General features: G+C 44.5%; 1 protein-coding gene across 1 annotated transcript in view; it reads left to right on the top strand.

Annotated features, from left to right (window-relative positions):
* The window catches only part of SMC4 (structural maintenance of chromosomes 4), a gene marked incomplete in the record, with an annotated part of 1,657,727 nt that overhangs the window by 524,408 nt on the left and 1,111,598 nt on the right, over positions 1-21,721 (top strand). Inside the window, 1 exon segment of the mRNA XM_044070462.1 lies at positions 17,731-17,871. Coding sequence (XP_043926397.1) covers positions 17,731-17,871 — 141 coding nt within the window.

Genomic DNA, 21,721 nt, shown 5'->3' with positions numbered 1-21,721 from the left:
CTAAGAATCAAAAGGGGGTTAAGCGTCTTCCTTTTCAGAAGGTCACGGGTCTCTTCGTAGGATACTCGCTTCACCTTGTGAGAAACAGTCCAGAAGAATCTTAACAAATACCGCTTGCAGTGCAGAGGCTTTCTGCAGAATCGGGGCTTATATGCTGCCTTTTCCAGTTTTGCTTTCAGTAGTCCTGAAGGGTTGGCTGGCTACCTTTTTTTCTTTTGTGGAGGCATTCCGGGGTTGTCCAGTGCTCTACCCAAAATCTTTTGAGGCAGTCACCTGAGACGCCTGGGTGCCAAGTTGTATCTAGGGTATTACATTCCCTTTTTTAGCAATTCCAAACTCACCCAAAATGTCTCTCATATGTTCTACCCAATCAGAGACTTTATGCAGTGGCAATGATTCAAAAACTGCTCCTAGATAGTCATTCCGGAGCTCCCACCAGGTCAGACAGAATCTGGGTACTATTCCAGGTTCTTGGTTCCAAATATAAGTATCTCAGACTAATTTTGGATTTTAGCAAGCTGAACCAGTTCGTCAAAGACCAAGTTCCGGATGGTGCAGTACATCTTGCCTCTCCTGAGGAGGGACAATTGTATGTGCTCTGTGCATCTTGAGGTCTCTTGCCATCACATCATGACTGACAGATTCCTGGAGGCGTTTTTGCTTCTGGCTGTGGGTCAGTTACCATTTCAGAACCAGTTTGCTTTTCAGTGTCTGTACAAATTAATTGTTTAACTGTGCCAGGGATGACTTACTACAACTGTCCAACTTAGGTGTTGGTAAACAATCTGAAAACGAGCTTTCAGCCACTTAGTTCTAGAGTTCATAGTTGTTATTTGGACAGTCTTATTGATTAGAAGTCGTCCAGCTCCAGTTTTTTCAGCCTTCTGGCTGAGTCCAAGTCCATGCCTGCAACTCTGAAACCACTTGCACACATGTATCAAGCTGTTGATAGGGCTGGTTCTTTTAGCCAGATATCTCATGAGGACTCTACAATGGACTCTAGGTGTTCAGTGGTCCGTCCTGACTTTGCAGGCACTGAAATATTCAAATATACCCATACTTGGATGATTGTCTGATTCAGGCAGAAAGGCAGGAATTGCTATTAAACCATCTGGCATCTGTAAAACTTCTAAACTCACTGGGGTGCACCATAAACAAAAAGAAATCTCACTTAATACCCTGTCAACAAATTGTATTCCTGGGATCAAGCTTAAATACAACTTCCCAGATGGCTTTCCTCACTCCAGAGAAACAAGTTCATTTAACAACCTACTTCAAACTACCGTCCACAAAGACCCAGCTATCTGCAAGGATAATTCTGCAAGCCCTTGGGTTCATGGCCCCTTGCATTCTACTAAAGACCACTCAGGAGAGCCCCAACTCCAGCTTGGGACCTTAACTTTGTATTGGAAAAACTCACTCTACCTCCTTTTGAGCCAGCTGCAAGTGCAGAGTTAAAATTCCTTTCTTGGAAAACAGCTTTCCTCTTGGCAATCGCTTCCGCAAGAAGGGTATCTGAATTACAGGCCCTTATGGCATTGGACCCTTTCATGTTTCATGTGAACAGGGTGTCTCTCAGGACCAGTCTCTCCTTCATGCCCAATGTAGTATCTGGTGTGGCTCTTATCAGTCCATTCATTTGCCAACCTTTTCTAATCTACAGAACAAAGGGGAAACTGATACTGCACTCTTACATGTGCACAGACAACTTAATTTTTCTTGGACATGACTAAACCTCAAAGGAAATCTGAACTGCTGGTGGCATTTGCTGCAGGGGCAGAGGGAAAGGCCATTTCAAAGCAAACCATTTCTAAATGGATAAGGCCATTGCATTCATTTCTGTTATAAGCACCATGGAAAACCTACCCCACAGGGGATAAGACCGGCTGCATCTTCCTCTCCAGCCTTTCTCGGAGGTGTTCCTGCCAAGGGACATCCTCAAAGCTGCTACCTGGAGTTCTGTACATACTTTCACCAAGCATTGCCATTTGCCAATTTTCTCTAAATCCTGAGCTGGCTTTGCCACTGCAGTCTTGCAGGGCCTTATAGCTGGCCCTAATGCTATCTAAATTCCTCCTCCCAACCATAACTTTGGGATCTACCCAACTGTAATGACTGCAACAGTGAAACACGAACATAGTACAGTCGTGTACACTTGCCATAAATGTAGATGTTCGATTGTATTCACTGTTTGTTGCAGTCCTGGTTACCCTCCCTCCAGCCCCCTGACTCTGTGTTGGCTGCATGCTTAGTACCCCCGACTACCTGATGTCATGGAAGATGACTGCAACCAATGCAGGACCCAAGGCTTTGATAATCAGGCCAACTGAGGGCTACTGCAAGCAGATAACCCAAATGTGATGACTGCAACAGTGAATACATTCAAACATCTGCATTTATGGTAAGTGTACACAACTGTACTTTTTTCATTGCTGTGGGGTTCCTGCTTTACCTAGTTTTTCTGTGTATGTTTATATTTTTATATAAATATATTGATCAACAAACAAGATCAGAGGTAATGCTTGAGGTGCATTCTAGGTAAAGGGGAGGTGCGCAAGAGCAAAGTTTGTGACCACGAGCTTTGGTAATGGCTGAGCCAGATCAGAGGGTTTGATCCGAATGTATCCATGAGGAAAAGTTGAAAATGGACAGCGCACACAGAATGTTATGGCATGTATGTAACTTGTTTTCTTTTTTCCACTCCTAATCCTAGGATCCATCAGGCATGTGTCAGGCACTTGTAACTGAACACCTTTTGCATTCCGACAGTTGAAAAAGTGCAGTGTGTAATAAAACTTCGGATCCTTAGCATTGCATCCCACAGTTGAGTGTCGGGTGTTTCTCGAATGTGAACTCATTTGTATACGAGCTGCGAAGCCTGTCTGACGGCCTTGCATTGTTTTTATGTTGACAGGGAGGTCTGGTCATTTCTTCCCTATCATGGCTTACACAGGTAGGTGCTCAACCAGTATGGTTTTCTGGCCCAGGATACCATTTCTTACCATAGAGATGTTTTTTTTCCTTCATCTAGGATTACAAAGCTAACCCTGCCTTCTTTCATTGTAGACATTGGCTTAACTGGCATTCTTCCCAGTTAGTTTTCACTGGCCAAGGCTTCATTATCCAGGTGGCCATTACAGGCCCATGCACTAGATCCATGTCTACTAAAGTCAACGATCCATACAGACCTATATTCTATCCCCAAAAGTGAATAAATACCGTACTGTGCTACAAACCTCTTGTGTCTAGTCTCTCCTCTCTCCTACTTGGCAAACAGGGTCTCTCTGGAGGTGAAACTGTGTGCTGACTTAAGACCATAACCCTCTTGAACTTCACATATTCTGCACTCTAGTGATTTCCTGGATGTGCCTGCTGAACCTTTTTATCTGAGGATTCTGGCATTCCTCTAGAGTTAGATGTTGGAGCTTGGGCCCCAGAAACCCAGGTGCTCCACAGAACCAGGGCTTCAGAGAACTTTTTCTGACAGACCTCATGTGTTCCTGAAGAACTGTCTAACTGCCCATCCTTTGGAGGCAGTCTGGGAACTTTTTTGCGACACCGGAATGCCTGGACAAACTTTTACATCTATATGTAGGAATTCAGAGTTTGAGATAGTCACATTCGGTCCATCCTGCCACTTCGGCACCAGGATGATTGTATGTACTCCATGCATTTTACAGGACATTTGCTATTGCATTAAACTAAACAGGTGTTCCGGAGGACCTCTGATTCTGACTGGGAGCCACCCACTCTTCGTTCAGAATTCTGCCTTTGACTCGCCACAGCTCCCAGGATGTTTTTCCATATGCATGACAGTAGAACTTCACTTGGTGCTCAAAGGTTTCATGTGCTTCCGTATTTGAACGACTGCCCCCTTACTGCTCCAAGCATATATCAACTGTTACAAGCTGGGGATTACCTGTTTCAGATCTCTAGATCCTAGGACATCAGTAAAACTTGCAAAATAAAATGGATCCTTTATAAATCCAGTTTACAAACATGCCTTTTGCTGGTGGTTCCAGTTGAACGACCTATACCTATGCAAGCTGTTCCTTCTACTTCCCCATCTTGCAGCCGCTGTGACCACAGATGCTTCACATAGAGTGGGGGTAGGAGGCATTTCAAGTGATAGATGGTCCAAAGGACATGATCTGCCTTGACGTCCAGGATGCATAACATGCTAGAGATTAGAGCTATTCTACTCGCTTTGCAAGTCTTGCAGGATGTTTTCGCTCTCCGGACTAATGTAATGCACACTTACATCTTATTGGTAGTTTAGTATATATTAACAAACAAGGAGGAACCTGGCCTTCTCCCTCTGATAAAGAAGCCATGAGGGTTTGGGAATAGGCAATATCTTCAGACTGCTTTCTAACTGCAACATACATACTGGGGAAATAAAGTGCTGTGGCAGATTGAATCAATAGGTCTTGTTTGATACCTCATGGTGGTCCCTCAGTCATTTCCAAACCTGATTTTTTAACAGTCTGGGCCAACCTTGTTATGCTCATTCTTTGCACTAATTCCTCCTTCAGGGGGATTCTCTGGGAACGCTTGGATTTGTGATCCCCCTGGTCTCTTGCATGCATATTCCCTTCTACCATTAGTAGTGCAGTTTCTACAAAAAGCCAGTTGCTTAAGAGGCTCAGTCATCCTTATTTGAAATAACTTCCATTTGTTTTGGAGCTCCATTAGGATTTATTGTCCTCACACTTCGGAGATATAACATGCAGATATTCACACTTTCAAACTGACCATATGGACTCTTTCCAGTGATGGACACTGTCAGCTATTTTCCCTTGTTTCTGACCTTAGCCAACAGGTTCAGGACCACTAGTATACCATTGCTTATCCTCACATAAGTTGTTTCTAATCTCTCTTTTTTGGTCATATGAGAAGTCATTGTAAAATATTTAATTCCCATGGGATTCCAGAGATCATACAGCTCTATCTCATCCAGTAAAAAAAATTCTTTCACCATACCATTCAGCTGCCTACATGGTTTCTCCAATTTCAGTGACCGTATTATAATTCAACCTTCGTTTCCTTATCCATGACATTTGACTTCCCAGAAGCATTTCTCAGAAAGCCTACAAAAACAATGGACGACATTACTCGCAAAGGCTTCCAATCAGAAATTTAGTTTCTCAGTTATACAATTGTTTTTCAATATGGAATCTAATTCCTTCTTGGATTACTTCCTGGTTATGTACATTTTTTTCCCTAAAAGTAGTCCTACTGCATAATTTACCTATGGACAGACCTTTTTTTCTCCTTCCGTTATCAGTTGTTATTCAAAGACTAATACAGAACCATATGAACTGACTTATGATATGGAATTTTCTTTCGGTGAAGACATTTGTCTTGGTAGCCATTATACTGACAATTTACAGACCACCCTTACATTCCCTTCCATAAGATGGAGTGCCCCTACGAACCAGTTTCTCCTTTAAAGCCATGTTAACCACAGGTTCCAATATTGACTCGTTTATTCCAGTGGAGCTCAGGACGTTTGCAGTGCTCCTTCCAATGGATGGAGCCTGAGCCTTTTTACAGAATCAAATTGTCCTCACATTTCAAACAAACGTTCATATTTTCGGAATTGTATGGATTATTAAAGTATAAATGGCAAACTCTTCAGCACTAGCTATTTTCATAGTGGTGCTAGTGTTCTTTAGGTTCTAGGTCTTCAACCGAATTTTAAAAGTTACAGTGAACACGGTATTACATTTGTAGTATTTTGTAAACTACTTACAATGTCTCAGCAACCATTTAAGTTAAACACATGCTGTCAGCAGCAGGTTATTCATCTTACTGAGAGCTTATATAAAAGGCGAATGAGTTCTGTCGCACTTGGGTGTTGAGAGATTTAGAAAAATGTGAAAATTGTATCCATGTAAACTGTCAAAAACTGTTAATATCTACTTACCTGCGGTAGACAGAGCTCAAATATTAATGCAGTTGAGTTTGCTACTGTCTAAGTTTTAAGATGAAGTATTTTAAAACCTTGTACATAGCATGGTTTTGGAATTGATGCAAATATGAGCAAAGCAATATTTGACGCCTGGTGGTGTCAGTAGGAGTTAACTGCAGATGCACCTGTAGGCATCACTCTGTAATGACTTATCCACCTTTACAATTGCAGGTTTATGTTTTGCAATTGCTCTAATGGCGAAGCCATCTCTGTATTTGATGTATATATGCAGTTGTGTTTATTGCTCATTGGACTTACTCTGCACACAGACTTGTTGATTCTTCCTTTCTAGCCACCTAGTTTAAGCGTTTTCACACATTATCCTGGATGAATAAATTACTGACCAAAATTCCACTAATTTATTCCTAAAATGGTGTAGACCTCTCGCTATTTTAGAGCCATTCTACCACATTTGTAACTATTGCATCTGTTTTATCCTAAAGCTTCAAAGTTGTTGGGACTAATCAGTGTTGGGACTAGGCACTTGGTTAAAGACATTTATGACACTTCATCGGATGAAGCATTGTCTCTAGAAATAGAGCTTCTCTAGGTTCAACAATGCTCTAGCATATCCTTCAGGACCTTTTAAGAGTTATGTTGGTGATTCTGACCCATAGGTGAGGAAGAATAAAAAGGACATCAGATTGTTAGGTACTCACTGTAATGTTCCATTGGTGTCAGTTTTCATTCTTCCTATTCCACTCTCCCAACCATCCCCTGGACTTGTCATTCTTATAAGGATATTGCATGATATAGGAACTTTCCTGTTCCCTATTTGATTCTTAACCCTTTATCTGTCCTGTCTCTAAAATCTGTTAACAGTAGGCAGTGAACTCTATTGGAAGAGTTAGGGTTAGTGCAGTGCATTATGGGAAGAGGGAGGAGCTTGAGATTAGGATTCAAAGTCCGGAAGATATGGCAGAGACTGAATAGAGGTCTGATCGAGACATATAGGTGAAGAATAAAAATGGACAACTCGGATGGAACGTTATGGTGAGTACACAACTTTTTGTCAAATCGAATCTTAAAAGTACAGAGCTTGGGGTTTATTGGCACCCATCTGAATATGACAGTGCAAATTGCATGTTTGCCAACTCCTTGCATAAACATACTCTGATCTCAGGTTCATCAAATTCTTTCTTATCCTTTTCCTCCAGTCGGATCCATTCTTCAAATGCTGGGGTCTGTGGCATCAACAGTAGCTCTACTTCCTTTAGCACATTACTATATGCATGTTCTTTAGTGGACTCTAGCTGTTCAGTGGTCTACTCTTTGACAACTTCTATCTGAGTCAAGCTTATACTGATTTGCATTTACCACATCCAGTGGTGGATTCAATCAGACATTTATCTAGGTTGACTGTTTTATCACCCCCCAGTGGCAGTGGTGACTGTGGATGCCTCCCAGTTGAGGTGGGGGGCATTACTTGGAGACCAATTCTCTTAATGTGTTAGAAATGAGAGCAGTTTTATTAGTGTTGTGGGCATTTCAAGATGCTCTTCCTTTAGGGACTGTTATGATTCAGACCAACTACATATCTGTAGCCTGGTACATCGACAAACAAGGGGAAACCTGATCCTATCCTCTAGAGTCTGTGGGTGATCTCCAACCGCTTTGTGGTTGTAAAGCACATCTTGGGAGAAAACCAGTGAACTAGTAGACAAACTAAGCGAGTGTATTCTGATGCCGCGAGTGGTCTTTCAGTGGTGGAGGAAATTTTCCATAGTCTGTACCATCCTTTTTGTGACCTCACTGCACCCCCCCCCCCCTGGGATTTTTCCCTGACAGATACTGTAGTCCACATTTGGTCATCAGCTTCTTTATGCTTATCCCCCACTTCCTTTCATTCCCAAATTCCTCCAGAAAGCAACCTGGTTGAAGACTTCAGTCATCCTTCTTGTTCCCTCTAATGGCCTTCACAGGTGTGGATTCCCTTCTGAATACTGGATCTAACTCAGTTCTCCTGTCACACCCTTCAGAGACAAGTCATCCCATTATCCTGAACCTGTAACCGCATGGTTTCTCCAGTTCCAATAATAGCCAGACAGCCCAGGCTTTCTTCTCCAGTATGTACCATTGTATTATCTTTGAAAAGAATCCAAGAAGGTTTAGAAGAGCAAGTGGAAAAACATTTCATTGTGGACATTGCACAATGTGCACCCTTCTGTCCCGGTCTCCATCCATTTCAAGGCTACAATTTTCAAAGAAGGAACTAGTTTTTCTGATTAAAATTGGCAGCTATTTGTATTTTTCATATAGGAGAACTTGAAGAGGCCAAACAATATTTTTTATGTAAAGTTTTCTGAAAGGCTTTTTTTCTCCTTAGACCTCCAATACAGGATCACTTACCTCCCTGGGATCTGACTTAGTGCTACAATGTCTGACTCGCTGTTTGAACCTTCAGCAAAAAAATGTTTTAAATTCCTTTCATAGAAAACTGCAGTTGTAGTAGCTGTTGTTTCCAGACAAAGCATTTCTGAACTCCAAGCTGTTTCATGTTTCATCAGACTCCCTACATTATTTTTTTATAAAGATAGTACTTTACGAACAAATACTACTTTTATACCCGAAGTGGTTTTAAATCTAGAATTAACCAATCCATTCATTTATCGGTTTTCTTTCCAAATTTTTTAAACAAAGGAGAATATATGCTACATCTGTTGGATGTTTACAGGCAATTACGGTTTCATTTGTGCAGAAAAAAAAAACTGATCAGAAAATCACATCAGCTGTTTGTATCCTTTTTATCCAATAGACTGTTATCCAGTTTCTAAAAGTTAAATTGGCTAAATGGAATACTGACTGCTTTTCTTGGATCTATTCTCAACAATGCATTTCCTTGCCATGACCGATTTAAAGCCCACTCATCTAGAACTATTGCCAATTAATCTGTCTTTTGGTCAAATACTTCTATTGATATTTGAGCAGCACCCCCACGGTCCAATGCTTATTCCTTTGTTGCTCATTACAAATTGGATCCAGTGTCCAGAAGCAAAGCTGCCTTTGGCTGAGTGGTTCTCCAGAATATCCCTCTAAAAAGGTCCACCCAAGATTCAAGATTGACATACTTGGAGACCCTATGCCATTCACTGAGGAAGAATAAAAAGGACATCAGGTTAGTTATGTTCTCGCCATAACATGGTATCTGTGTTGTCCATTTTCATTTTTCCTCAACCCCGCCACCCCTGTCAGTCCCCCTTCCTAAAATCAGGAGGAACCTGTTGCAAACTTGGTTACAGATTTGAGCCCTATCCTTTGAGCTATCAGTTTCTCAATTATGGCGATCTGGCAAACAATTGAGGCTGGTTTAGGGTATTAGTAGAGGGAGGAGCCAGAGAGTTGAGTTTGGTCCAAAGTGTAAGGTATGCAGCTAAGTCATATTTGAGGATCGGATCCATAACCCATTTATTGAGGAAGAATGAAAATAGACAACTTAAATGTCTAGATGTTAAGTTGTCAATCTCACCTTCATTCTTGCTTGATGGGTTCGGAGCCGATCCTCGGCTCCGACTCTGCACTTTGCTAAGCTCAAGAGTCACTTTTACCAGCTCGAGGCAGCCCCATATCCCATGATGCAAGGCGGTAAGTACCCAGATCTAGTTTGCCGCTTCGCTGATGAGGTCCTCCTTTTACCAGCTCCTGGTAAGTGTTTTATATTAAACTGTCTTTAGCCCCTTTTCACTTTTAAACTTATCTAACATTTTTTTTTGACTAAAATTACCCTTCCTCCTTAATTTTTTTAGTCAGGCCTTCTCCCCTCCCATCCCCCCCCCCGTCAGGGTGTGTGTGTGTGTGAGAGGTTAGTTTCTCTATTTTAGATAACTTTGTTACCTGATTGGGACTGTGTTGTGGTGTATTTGTTGGTACAACTATGCCCAAAGAAAGGGTCCCAGGCTTTAAGAAGTGTGACTCGTGCTGTCAGAAGATGTCTCTGACAAACGGTCACACTTCTTGTTTATATTGCCTGGGACCTCTCCACCTGCAGGACTCCTGTGTGATTTGTCATTCCTTTAGCCAGAGAGTCCTGCAGGAGAGGAGGAATAAATTGATTTTAAGGGGTCTTCTTAAACCGGAGGGCTCTCCGGTTAAATCGGCTCAGAGCAAGACTTCAAAGTTTTCCAAGGCCCAGGCTTCTGTGTCCAAGCCTGCGGCCTCGGTTCCGACTCCTGAGTCGAGATCGGCTCCGGCTGGAGCCGATCCTGGTTTGCAAAAACCTTCGGCACCGATGGCTATCTGTGCCGATACTGTTTCAGTCGCATCGGTGTGTGCTCCGACTTGCTCCGACCACCATGTGGCTCAGGCTTCGGTGTCGGCACTGACCGGCTCCGACACCGTTACTTTTATGTCTATATCGGCTCTGGCCGGAGCCGATGCATCGAGACTTTCTGTCTGTGCCGAAAAGTCCTCTGCTCCGACTGCATCTATGGTTTCTTCGGCTCCGATGGTTCCTTCGAGGAAGAGGTCCAGGTCCCCTTCCTTGGAACAGATACTCTTGGCTCCGGCCTCACCTCTCCTCTCGGAACGGAGCCATCGGAGCCGATCATCTAGGTCATCCAGGCTTTCTGACCATGATTTAGAGAGGGTGGTCAGTAGATTATTGAAATCACAGGCACTGACCCAGATGCTGCATAGTCAGTCTCAACAGACTACTATTAGTCCACACCCTCTTGAAGTTCCTCCTTCGACTCTACCTCAGAGTTTGGAGCTGGAGTCTTCGGGGATAGTTTCTGCTATGGCTGAGGGGCGGATACCCCCCCCCTTCTGCACCCTCGGCATCCACTCTTATCTCCTCTTCGAGACCTTCCTTAGAGGGATTCGGTGGTCGGGCTTCACTGGTCTCCTCCGAGGGGGTGAGTGGCATCGGACCTTTGTCCGACCCCACTCTTCCCCTTGGAGCCTCGGCCTTCGTGAGCTCGGCTCCGACATCTCCTCATAGCCTTCCCTTTCGGTGGGCCCTGGAGTTCCGGTTTCTTCGGAACGGGTTCTCTCGGACCTCCCTGGGAGGGGGGCCTTCGAGGTGATGAGTGTGCTGGCCACTGGGCTCAGTCAGCAGTCTATTCCCTTAGCTCCTCCCTCTACAGTGCCTGTCGATATCTCTGCCATCTCTCTTGCTCCCGGACCCAGAGATCCTCCGCCTCAGGTTTCCCCACTGGGAATAACCCCCTCTTCCGAGGATTCTCCTGATCACTCAGGAGATCCTCCGCGCAAGAGGATTTGTAAGAGGAAACACCTAGACTCCCCTGAGTCTATCACTTCAGATACCGACTTAGATGAGTCGGAGGGATCCCCAAGATCCCCCTCTGAGGATGTCTCCTTTCCAGACATCCTAGAACTCCTAAAACAGAGGGGAAACTGGCCCTCCACAAATCCCTCTGAGGATGAGTCTGTATACCTAGAGGCATTTGGATCTCGGCCCTCCACCTCCTGGGTGTCTCCGCCTTCTACCCCCTTATGGAGGTTATTGCTCGGAAAGGCTTGGGCTGCTCCTGACTCTGTAGAGCCAGTTCCTAGGAGGCCGTCTAAATTTATTACTGCCCCTTCGGAAAAGCAATTCCTTACGAAAGGTGTCCCTGCTGATGCCATGGTGGTGGCGGCTGCCACTAAGAAGGAACTTGCAGATCCTTCCGTACCTGTCCATCCTCCTAATAAGGATTCTAGGACCATGGATAGGTATGGTAAGCGGATGTTCTCTTCAGCGACCTTTGCTATGCGCTCGCTGAACTACTTATGTCACTTCACCAGACTCCAAAGGGACATCCTTAAGGAACTAGGTGAAGTAGTACAGGATCCCACTGCAGGGGCTCAAGAAAAAATTGCTTCGCAGCTAGGAATCCTTAATTCTATTGCTAACTCCTCCATGCGACTGATATATGCAGCAGATGGAGCGAGTAGAGCCGCAGGTACAGGGGTGGCTCTTAGACGCCAAGCCTGGATGCGGCTCTGTAATTTTGCAGATCCCTTTAAGGCGTCCTTCACAAATTCACCCTTTGATGGGTCAGCTTTGTTTGGCCCTCAAGTGAAGGATACATTGACCAGGTGTGAACAGGACGGCAAGACTCTTTCTGCCATAGGGGTCCGTTTTTCCACCCCTTCTAGACCTTACCCTAAAGGTCAGAAGGGTGGAAAGATGTGGTTCCGCAAATCCCAAGGAGTCATGCCGGATACACGTGGTCAGTTTACCCCTAGAGGCAGAGGGGGTCCACAGAACCAGGGAAGCAGAGAGCCTCTCTCTGACAAGCCCTTTCAGCATCCCTGAGATGTTGCCCGACTGTCCATCCTTGGAGGCAGTCGGGGGAAGACTATCGCTGTACCCAGAAGCCTGGCGTTCCCTCACTCAAGACAGATGGGTACAGTCGATCATATCCGAGGGTTACAAAATTCCTTTCGAGGAAAGTCCCTTTTCTCACTCAAATTCCCTTCCAGATGTACCACCCGGTCTAAGGGAAGTTGCAGAGTTAGAAGTATTAAAACTTCTACAAAAAAGAGCCATTCAGCCAGTTACAGCAGACCATTCAGAGCCCGGAATCTACTCAAGATTCTTTTTGGTCCCCAAAAAGACGGGAGACTGGAGACCAATATTGGATCTCAGCAGACTTAAGTCTGTGAGGAAGACAAGATTTCGAATGGTCACACTTCAGTCAATTCTGCCCTTCCTAGAGAAGGACAACTGGATGTGCTCAATAGATCTTCAGGACACGTACTATCACATAAAAATTCAGACGCTCCAGAAGATTTCTCCGCTTTCGGCTGGGGTCCAGTCATTTCCAATTCAGAGCCCTGCTCTTTGGTCTCACTACAGCCCCCAGAGTGTTCACCAAATGTATGGCAGTGGTCACGGCTCACCTGAGACGTCAAGGATTCCAGGTGTTTCCGTATCTCGACGACTGGCTCCTTTCAGCCACCACCAGGCATCAACTTATACAAGCCAGGGATTACACAATAGACCTTTGTTCTCATTTGGGCATCTCAATCAACTTCGAAAAGTCATCCTTATCGCCCTGCCAGTCTATTACCTTCATAGGCGCAAACTTAAACACTGTTCGGATGTCAGCTACCCTTACAGAACAAAGAGTTTCAGACATTCAGACTCACGTCAGGATCATTCTGGCCAGCAAGAAAATACAGGCCAGAATGGTTCTAAAGGTATTGGGTCTCATGGCTGCGGCCATTACTCTTCTTCCCCTGGCTCGATTCTACATGCGCCTTCTTCAGTGGATGCTGTTCACACAGTGGTCATACCAGCAACTTCCAATGCGTCACCAGATTCTGGTGAGACAGACATGCAAAGAGCATCTTGCTTGGTGGATCACATCATCTCAGGTTCACCAAGGCAGGTGCTTTGTACCTCCGTCCCCGATGGCCACTGTCACCACGGATGCCTCCCTGATCGGGTGGGGGGGTCATTATCAGGGCAGGATGGTTCATGGGACGTGGCAACCGTTCGAGTACCATCTGCACATAAATGTCCTGGAGATGAGAGCAGTGCTTTTAACGTTGCAAGCCCTCAACGACTTTCTTCCCGTAGGGACAATTGCAGTCCACACAGACAACATGTCTGTAGTTTGGTATATCAACAAACAGGGCGGAACCAAGTCCTACCCCTTGTGTCGAAGCTCTCAGACTTTGGCAATGGGCGATCTCCTCTCATCGGTTTCTGGTAGCAACGCATATCCCTGGGAAAACCAACATTATAGCGGACAGATTGAGCAGAGCTATCCTCATGCCTCACGAGTGGTCTCTCAAGCAATCTATAGCGGAAGAGATTTTTCTGGAATGGGGTCGCCCATGTTGCGATCTTTTGCTACTCCCCAAAACAGCAAATGTCCAGACTTCTTCAGCCTCTTCCCTCTATCAGGCCATCCCCAGAGACGCTCTGACCCAGGATTGGCCCCAGGGACTTCTTTATGCCTTCCTCCATTTCCTCTGATCCCTCAGGTGATCCAGAAAGCTACCGTTTGAGAGCCAAATTGATTCTCATTGCCCCTTACTGGCCTCGACAAGTTTGGTTCCCGTTCCTCCATCATCACCTTTTGGTGCAGCCGTGGCATCTGGACCCAGTGCCAGATCTTCTGATTCACCAATCCGGTCAGCTGCACCGGTCAATCCCTTCTCTCAACCTCACAGCATGGTTGCTCCACTTCCTTCCTTAGCCAGGCTTCCTTTGATCTCTAACCCAGTTAGAGACATCATTGTAGCTTCACTAAAATCCTCTACCAGGAGGATTTACACAAGCAAATGGAAACGTTTCTCTTATTGGGCTAAGGCCCAAAATATTGATCCATTTACTGCCCCTGTTCAGGCAGTTCTGGACTTCTTAGCAGAGATTTTTCATGCAGGCTCCTCTTCTTCCACAGTGAGAGTTCAATTGGCTGCTATTTCCAATTTTCATGTCGGGATAGCAGATCATAATATTATGTCCCATAGGCTCTGCAGGGCCTTCTTGAAAGGAATTTTCCTACTAAAACCTCCAATCAGGAATCCTCCTCCTCAGTGGGATCTAAATTTAGTGCTGACATCCTTGATTCTTCCCCCCTTCGAGCCAGCTGTTTCTTGTTACCTGAAATATCTTTCTTGGAAAACGTTATTTCTAGTGGCTATTACATCTGCCAGGAGGGTGTCTGAACTTCATGCTCTTCGTTCGACCCCTATTTATTTTTTCACAAAGACAGAGTATCTTTGAGAACTAACCCAACCTTTTACCTAAGGTCGCTCAAAGAACAATTTGAATCAATCCATTGATCTCCGGTATTTTTCCTAACTATTCAGACAGAGCTGAACAAAAGCTACATTATCTTGATGTCCATCGTCAACTTGGATATTATTTGGACAGAACAAAAATTTAGAAAATCTGATCAACTTTTTGTTTCCTATGCGGATAATAAAAAGGCCTTCCTGTTTCTAAAGTGACTTTGTCCAGATGGCTTTCTTGGTCATCACTGAAATTTATCAGCTCAGGGGAAAACAGCTGTGCTCAAAACCTAAAGCACATTCAACTAGGAGTTTAGCTACTTCTACAGCTTTTCAAGCTAGACTTCCTTTGGACACTATTTGTGCAGCAGCCACTTGGGCTACTCCTCACACTTTTGTTTCCCATTACAAATTGGACTTGGCCTCCAGGGACAGAGCCAGTTTTGGCTCTACAGTCCTCAAGAGTTTGTTCCATTGAGCCACCCAGGATAGAGGTGCTAGGGACGCGGTCCCATCAAGCAAGAATGAAGGCGAGATTGACAACTTAACATTAAGAAGTTATGTACCTACCATAACGTTCCATGTTAGTTGTCTTCTCGCCTTCTTTCTTGCGACCCTCCCTCCTTCCCCTGGCCTGGACAGACCTTGTATAAGAAACTATTATGCTAAAGACCATTCAGACCTGGTCCTTTTCCATCTGTAAGTTTCTTCTTCCTTTGGGAAGTATTTCATGCTTGGTGTTATTGCCCTTTGTCAACAAACGAGATCTGGGTACTTACCGCCTTGCATCATGGGATATGGGGCTGCCTCGAGCTGGTAAAAGTGACTCTCGAGCTTAGCAAGTGCTGAAGTCGAGCTGAGGGATCGGCTCGAACCCATCAAGCAAGAAAGAAGGCGAGAGAAGACAACTAACATGGAACGTTATGGTAGGTACATAACTTCTTATTTTAGCAGACAGATTGAGCAGAGCTATTCTCATGCCTCACGAGTGGTCTCTCAAACAATCTATAGAGGAGGAGATATTTCTAGAATGGGGCCGCCCATGTTGCGATCTTTTTGCTACTCCCCAAAACAGCAAATGCCCAGACTTCTTTTCTCTCCTCCCACTGCCAGGCCATCCCCCCAGAGACGCTCTAACCCAGGATTGGCCCCAGGGACGACTTTATGCCTTTCCTCCTTTTCAGCTGATTCCACAAGTACTCCAGAAAGCCACCGTTTTGAGCCAAAATGATTCTCATTGTTCCATATTGGCCTCGACAAATTTGGTTCCCGTTACTCCGTCACCTTTTGGTGCAGCCGTGGCATCTGGACCCAGTACCAGACCTTCTGATTCACCAATCGGGTCAGCTGCACCGGTCTATCCCTTCTCTCAACCTCACAGCATGGTTGCTCCACTTCCTTCCTTAGCCAGGCTTCCTATGATCTCTAATCCTGTTAGAGACATCATAGTAGCTTCCCTAAAATCCTCTACTAGAAGGATTTATACCAGCAAATGGAAATGCTTTTCTTGTTGGGCAAAAGCTAAAAATATTGATCCCTTTACTGCTCCAGTCCAAGCAGTTCTGGATTTCTTATCGGAAATCTTTCACGCGGGCTCTTCTTCTTCCACGGTCAACGTTCAGTTGGCTGCTATCTCGAACTTTCATGTCGGGTTCGCAGATCACAACATTATGTCCCACAGGCTTTGTAGAGCCTTCTTAAAAGGAATTTTTCTCCTGAAACCTCCAGTCAGGAGTCCTCCTCCTCAATGGGACCTAAATTTAGTGCTGACATCCTTGATTCTTTCTCCCTTCGAGCCAGCTGTTTCATGTTCCCTGAAATTTCTTTCATGGAAAACTCTATTCCTGGTTGCTATTACGTCGGCTAGGTTGCTATTACGTCGGCTAGGAGAGTATCTGAACTTCATGCTCTCTCTGTTCGTCCCCCCTATTTGATCTTCCACAAAGACAGAGTATCCTTGAGAACTAATCCGACCTTTTTGCCTAAGGTCGCCTCAAAGAGTAATTTGAATCCATCTATTGACCTTCCTGTATTTTTCCCAAACTACTCAAACAGATCGGAACAAAAATTACATTATCTTGATGTTCACCGCCAACTCAGATATTATTTGGACAGAACGAAACAATTCAGGAAATCCGATCAGCTCTTTATTTCTTATGCTGATAACAAAAAAGGCCTTCCAGTCTCAAGTGACCTTATCTAGATGGCTTTCTTCTGTCATCTCTGAAATCTATCAGCTCAGGGGAAAACAGCTGTGCTCGAAACCTAAAGCGCATTCAACCAGAAGCTTAGCCACTTCCACAGCCTTTCAGGCTAGACTTCCATTAAGACACTATTTGTGCAGCAGCCACTTGGGCCACTTTTCATACCTTTGTTTCTCATTACAAATTGGATTTGGCCTCCAGGGACAGAGCCATTTTTGGCTCTACGGTTCTCAAGAGTCTGTTCCATTGAGCCACCCAGGATAGAGGTACTAGGGACGCGGTCCCATCAAGCAAGAATGAAGGCGAGATTGACAACTTAACATTGAGAAGTTATGTACCTACCATAGCGTTCCATGTTAGTTGTCTTCTCTCGCCTTCTTTCTTGCGACCCTCCCTCCTTCCCCCTGGCCTGGACAGACCTTTTTCTCCCTACATGGAAGAATGCTTCTTAAGACCATACAGTTCTGGTCTTTCTAACCCATCCTTCAGGCTTTTTTCTCTGCCTTCTTTCTTCCTTTTGGGAAGTTTTTTATGCTAGGTGTTATTGCCTATAGACAACAAATGAGATCTGGGTACTTACCGCCTTGCATCATGGGATATGGGGCTGCCTCGAGCTGGTAAAAGTGACTCTCGAGCTTAGCAAAGTGCCGAGTCGGAGCCGAGGATCGGCTCTGAACCCATCAAGCAAGAAAGAAGGGAAGAGAAGACAACTAACATGGAACGTTATGGTAGGTACATAACTTCTCATTATGGTGAGTACTTAACTTTTATTGAAGTACCATTCCCAAAACACTCATGTTCTTTTAGATGTGTATTCATGGTTGCATAGAATGTGATTGTTTTATCAGTACTTTAATTTTTCAGTCATGATCTTCAGAACCGAATAACAGAAATGGAGGGACAAAAACAGAAGATACATGAGGATACAAAGCATGTCAGTGAGAAGAGCAGCAAACTTGCAGAAGAGATGAAAGAGAAAAATAAAGCGCTGAAGGACATTGAAAAGTAAGGGGAAGAATAATGTGGTAATGCTTGGCTGATGCACATGAAACTAGTTTTGAATTAATTGGCCTTTTAAGGTAGCAGTTATTTTCATATTTTCTGTGAAACAGGTCTTGCTTTTATTTTATATTTTTTTTGAAGAGGGTAGTAGGGAAGTTCTAGTACATGAAGTACAAACAGAATTTTTAAGTTAACTTTATTCTGTCTGGCAGTATTTAAAATACATATTGCAATGTTAAGATAACTGTACATAAATCAGCAAGGATTCATATACTTGATATACTCCAAGTATACTTAAATAACTATGCAGTAGATTAGATATCACACTACAGAGTACTTAAATGTCCTATTCAGTGTTGCAGTATTCTTTGCATATGGGTTGTATTCTACCTATTGACCCGCCCTCAGGCCTGTATGCAAAAGCTTAGAACCACTGCTTGTGCGTGGGTTGTTGCACTAAGGCACAGACGTCTGTCATAAAAGGGACGTACAATCTTAAGACCTTTTTTGCTGCCATTTGGAAAAATTGACCTGCACGTTTGGTCTGCTGTTGGATACGGTTGTCTTCCAGTTTCCGTTAAGTACCCCATAGGGGATTTTGTATATTGTTACTGCCTTTGTCATCCAGGAAGGGTAAGTGTAGGTGTGGAAGGCAAATTCCACATAAAGATGGAAGCTAGCTTTGTTTTGTTTAGGGCTTAATCACAACCACCGGTCGTGCTCTTTGTCAAGCTTTTATTCCTAAAGCGGTGCATAGTCACCTGTCAGCCTTGAGCCTTTAATCTGTTCTTCATTCAAGACAGATTGGTCTCTGTTCTGTCCTTGGAACAGACTCTGCTGTTATAACAAGCTCGCGCTAGCCAAAAAACTCTCAAGCTAAGATTATCCATAGTGCCCCCTCTCCTTCTCAGATCTCGTTTGGTGCATAGAGTTTCAAGACAAGTTAGGCCAGGTCTCAAGCTAAGTTTTGTTTATGCGATAATTTAACTTTTGGAAATTTTCTCTCCTAATCCTTTAGTCGTTTACATTTAGATACAGATGTTCGTGTTTCACTGCTGCAGTCATTACTCTTGGGTTATCCTGCTGGCACGCTACCCGCAGTAGGCCTGAATTCCAAAGTCCTGGTCCGGCGTCTGTTGCTGTCGCCTCTTCCCTGACGTCAGTGTGCCAGGGGTATAAAAGATGCAGCAGACGCCATTTTCCTCAGTCTTTCTTGCCGCACTGTGCCCAAAGCAAAAGCAGCTCACAAGTGGTGGTCGGCCGACTCGTGAGATTTTCAAATCCGAATTTCAGAACCAAAGTTTTCATTAAAGTTAAGTACCCCATTGGGGAAACTTTTTTCTTGCTCCAGACCGATGTCAGAAAAAGTTAACAATTGTATTTCTTGTGGGAAGGAAATACCTCAAGGATTTTCACTCTTACTGTATTCCTTGCCTAGGCCCCGATTACAACGATGTTCATAGTGTTTCACTGCTGCAGTCATTACACTTGGGTTATCCTGCCGTCAGGCGGTCCCGCAGTCTGCCAGAGTTCCAAAGTCGTGGTCCGGCGTCTGTTGCTGTTGCTTCTTCCCTGACGTCAGTGCGCCAGGGGTATATAAGATGCAGCAGACGCCATTTTCTTCTGTCTTTTTCTGCGTGGTGCCCGAAGCAAAATCAGTTGGCAAGTGCCGGTCGGCAGACTCCTGAGATTTTCGAATTTCAGAACTGAAGTCTTCAATAAAGATAAAAGTACCCCGTTGGGGAAACTTTTTCTTGCCTCAGACCGATGTCTGTAAAAGTTAATTGCATTTCTTGTGGGAAGCAAATACCTCATAAGGATTTTCATTCTTACTGTATTCCCTGCCTAGGCCCAGAGAACAGCGTCACTAGTTGGCGGTTTTGTGCTAGATTTAACAAGCGCACTATTAAATGTCTGTCTGATTTTGCTCGCCATTATTTTGGCCGAAGGTTCAATTATACCATGCCGTCGGAACAGACTACCGGAATACACAAAAAAAAACGGTAAGACAAAGATAAGGACAGGCATCCGAGGGCCAAAACTGATGAAGCCTCTTCTAGGCCAGTGGCCGGTTCTCAGTGAGGTGCTTTCACAGCCCCTAACACCCGCTACCTCAGAGCCACAGGCCACCTCCGACTTCCATGTGGAGATTTCTAGGCCTCTGGAAACAAAAGGTATTGGGTCTATGGAAATTAACTCCTCAGATGGGTCTGGAGCTGCTGAGCAGGCATCAGCTTCTGAGGCTGTGTTCAGACCTTCACAGCTTACCATCTAAACGACAAGTCTAAAACTCCATTAAAGACAAAGAAACAAGTACAGCATTCACCAGGACAGGCCTCCATGCCTAAAAAACAGATGCTCAAAATGGCCGAAGACCTAATTACTCTGATCAGGGGTTCCCATCCCCCTCCTGATAAAAGGCCTAGGCAGGATACAGACTGATTCCTCTGACCAGGTTTCCATTTCTTCTCATTCCTCTTCAGACAAGGGATACTCTTTACCCCTCTATGATGACTCTGATGCTGAAGAATCGATCCCTTCAGCCTCTCCTGAGGATTACTCTTTTGGGGAAACTCTACATACCATGAGGGAGCATTTCCAGTGGAAGAGCCAGGATTATTCAGAATCCAAGAAAAGTCTCAGATTTTCTTTTATTGCCTCAGCACAGGCCCCTTGCTATTCCGCCTGTTAGATATTGTGGATGATGTGTTCTCTGAATCCAGCTTAACCCCTGAATCTCTGCCCTCAGCACCAGTCAAGCCAGATAGGTACAACAGAGTCCCTGACTCTCTCAAATTCCTTTATAAAAACCCTACTGCTGACCCAGAAACTATTTGCCAGGGTCCCAAAGGGGTAAAGGCTTCCACTGCTAAAAATCCAGTTCCCTCTGGCAGGGATTCTAGAGCATTAGATAGATGGGGTAAGAAAGTTTACACTTCTGCAACTCTAGCAGTAAGGGCTTTAAATTGCCAGTTCCACATGCTTAAATGCCAACAATACTTAAGCATGATATCTTAGGTTCATAGGTTCATAGGTTTATACTAGGCTATCTGCCCTAAGGCATTTATAAGCCTAGCCCAAATTATTCTTATATGAAAAATACTGTGCCCATTAGTTTGTTGTGCCTCTGTCCAGCAGTGACCCAGAGATGATTCGGGGTAAACCTCGATCTCCCATCCACAGGTCTAGATTTCTCTTGAACAGTGTCAGCGAGGTGCTCTGCCTCACATGGACGGGATTTTATTCCACAGCATAGGGAGTCTCTGAGTGATAAATCTATCCCTCCAGCGTCCTATTTATATCCGTGCTAAGGTTTAAGTCGCTTGCTCTAGTGGTTTTGGTGGATTTGGATTTTTGAGGTGGCCCATGTCCACTAATTCCGGGTGGGACATGGCCTTGTTTGTCAGGCACATGCCACCTCTGAGCAGGCGGTATGCGACTGCATAGAGCTGGAGTTTCTTCAATCTGGCAGCATATGACAGATTTTGGAGTCCTTATCCTTTTGGTGAGGAACTTTTGGGGTCTCTCCAATTGCTGCAGATGTCGGGTGAGATACATCCCGAATGGGGCATTGTACTCGATCATTGGTCTGATAAGTGAAGAGTACAGGGAACAATGACCTCACTAGATCTGGATGTGAATCCCTTCATGATCAGGCGGGCAATGTAGAAGGTCTTTCTAACCACTTTAGCAATGTGAGTGTCAAAGAAAGGCCACTGTCAACCTGGGTCCCCAGGTCCTGATAACCTCTTCTGTGCTTAGTGGATTGCCACCTATATGGTAGCTTGGGGTTACCTTGTTTTCCCGAAGGGTATGACTATACATTTTTGGCGTTTAACTTCAGGCCATGGCT

This window comes from Protopterus annectens, chromosome 4.part1 (assembly GCF_019279795.1).
Source record: "Protopterus annectens isolate FY-2018-M chromosome 4.part1, PAN1.0, whole genome shotgun sequence".
NCBI classification, from domain to species: Eukaryota; Metazoa; Chordata; order Ceratodontiformes; family Protopteridae; genus Protopterus; species Protopterus annectens.
Note: the sequence above shows the minus strand (reverse complement) of the source record. Positions and strands in the feature narration are given on the sequence as shown.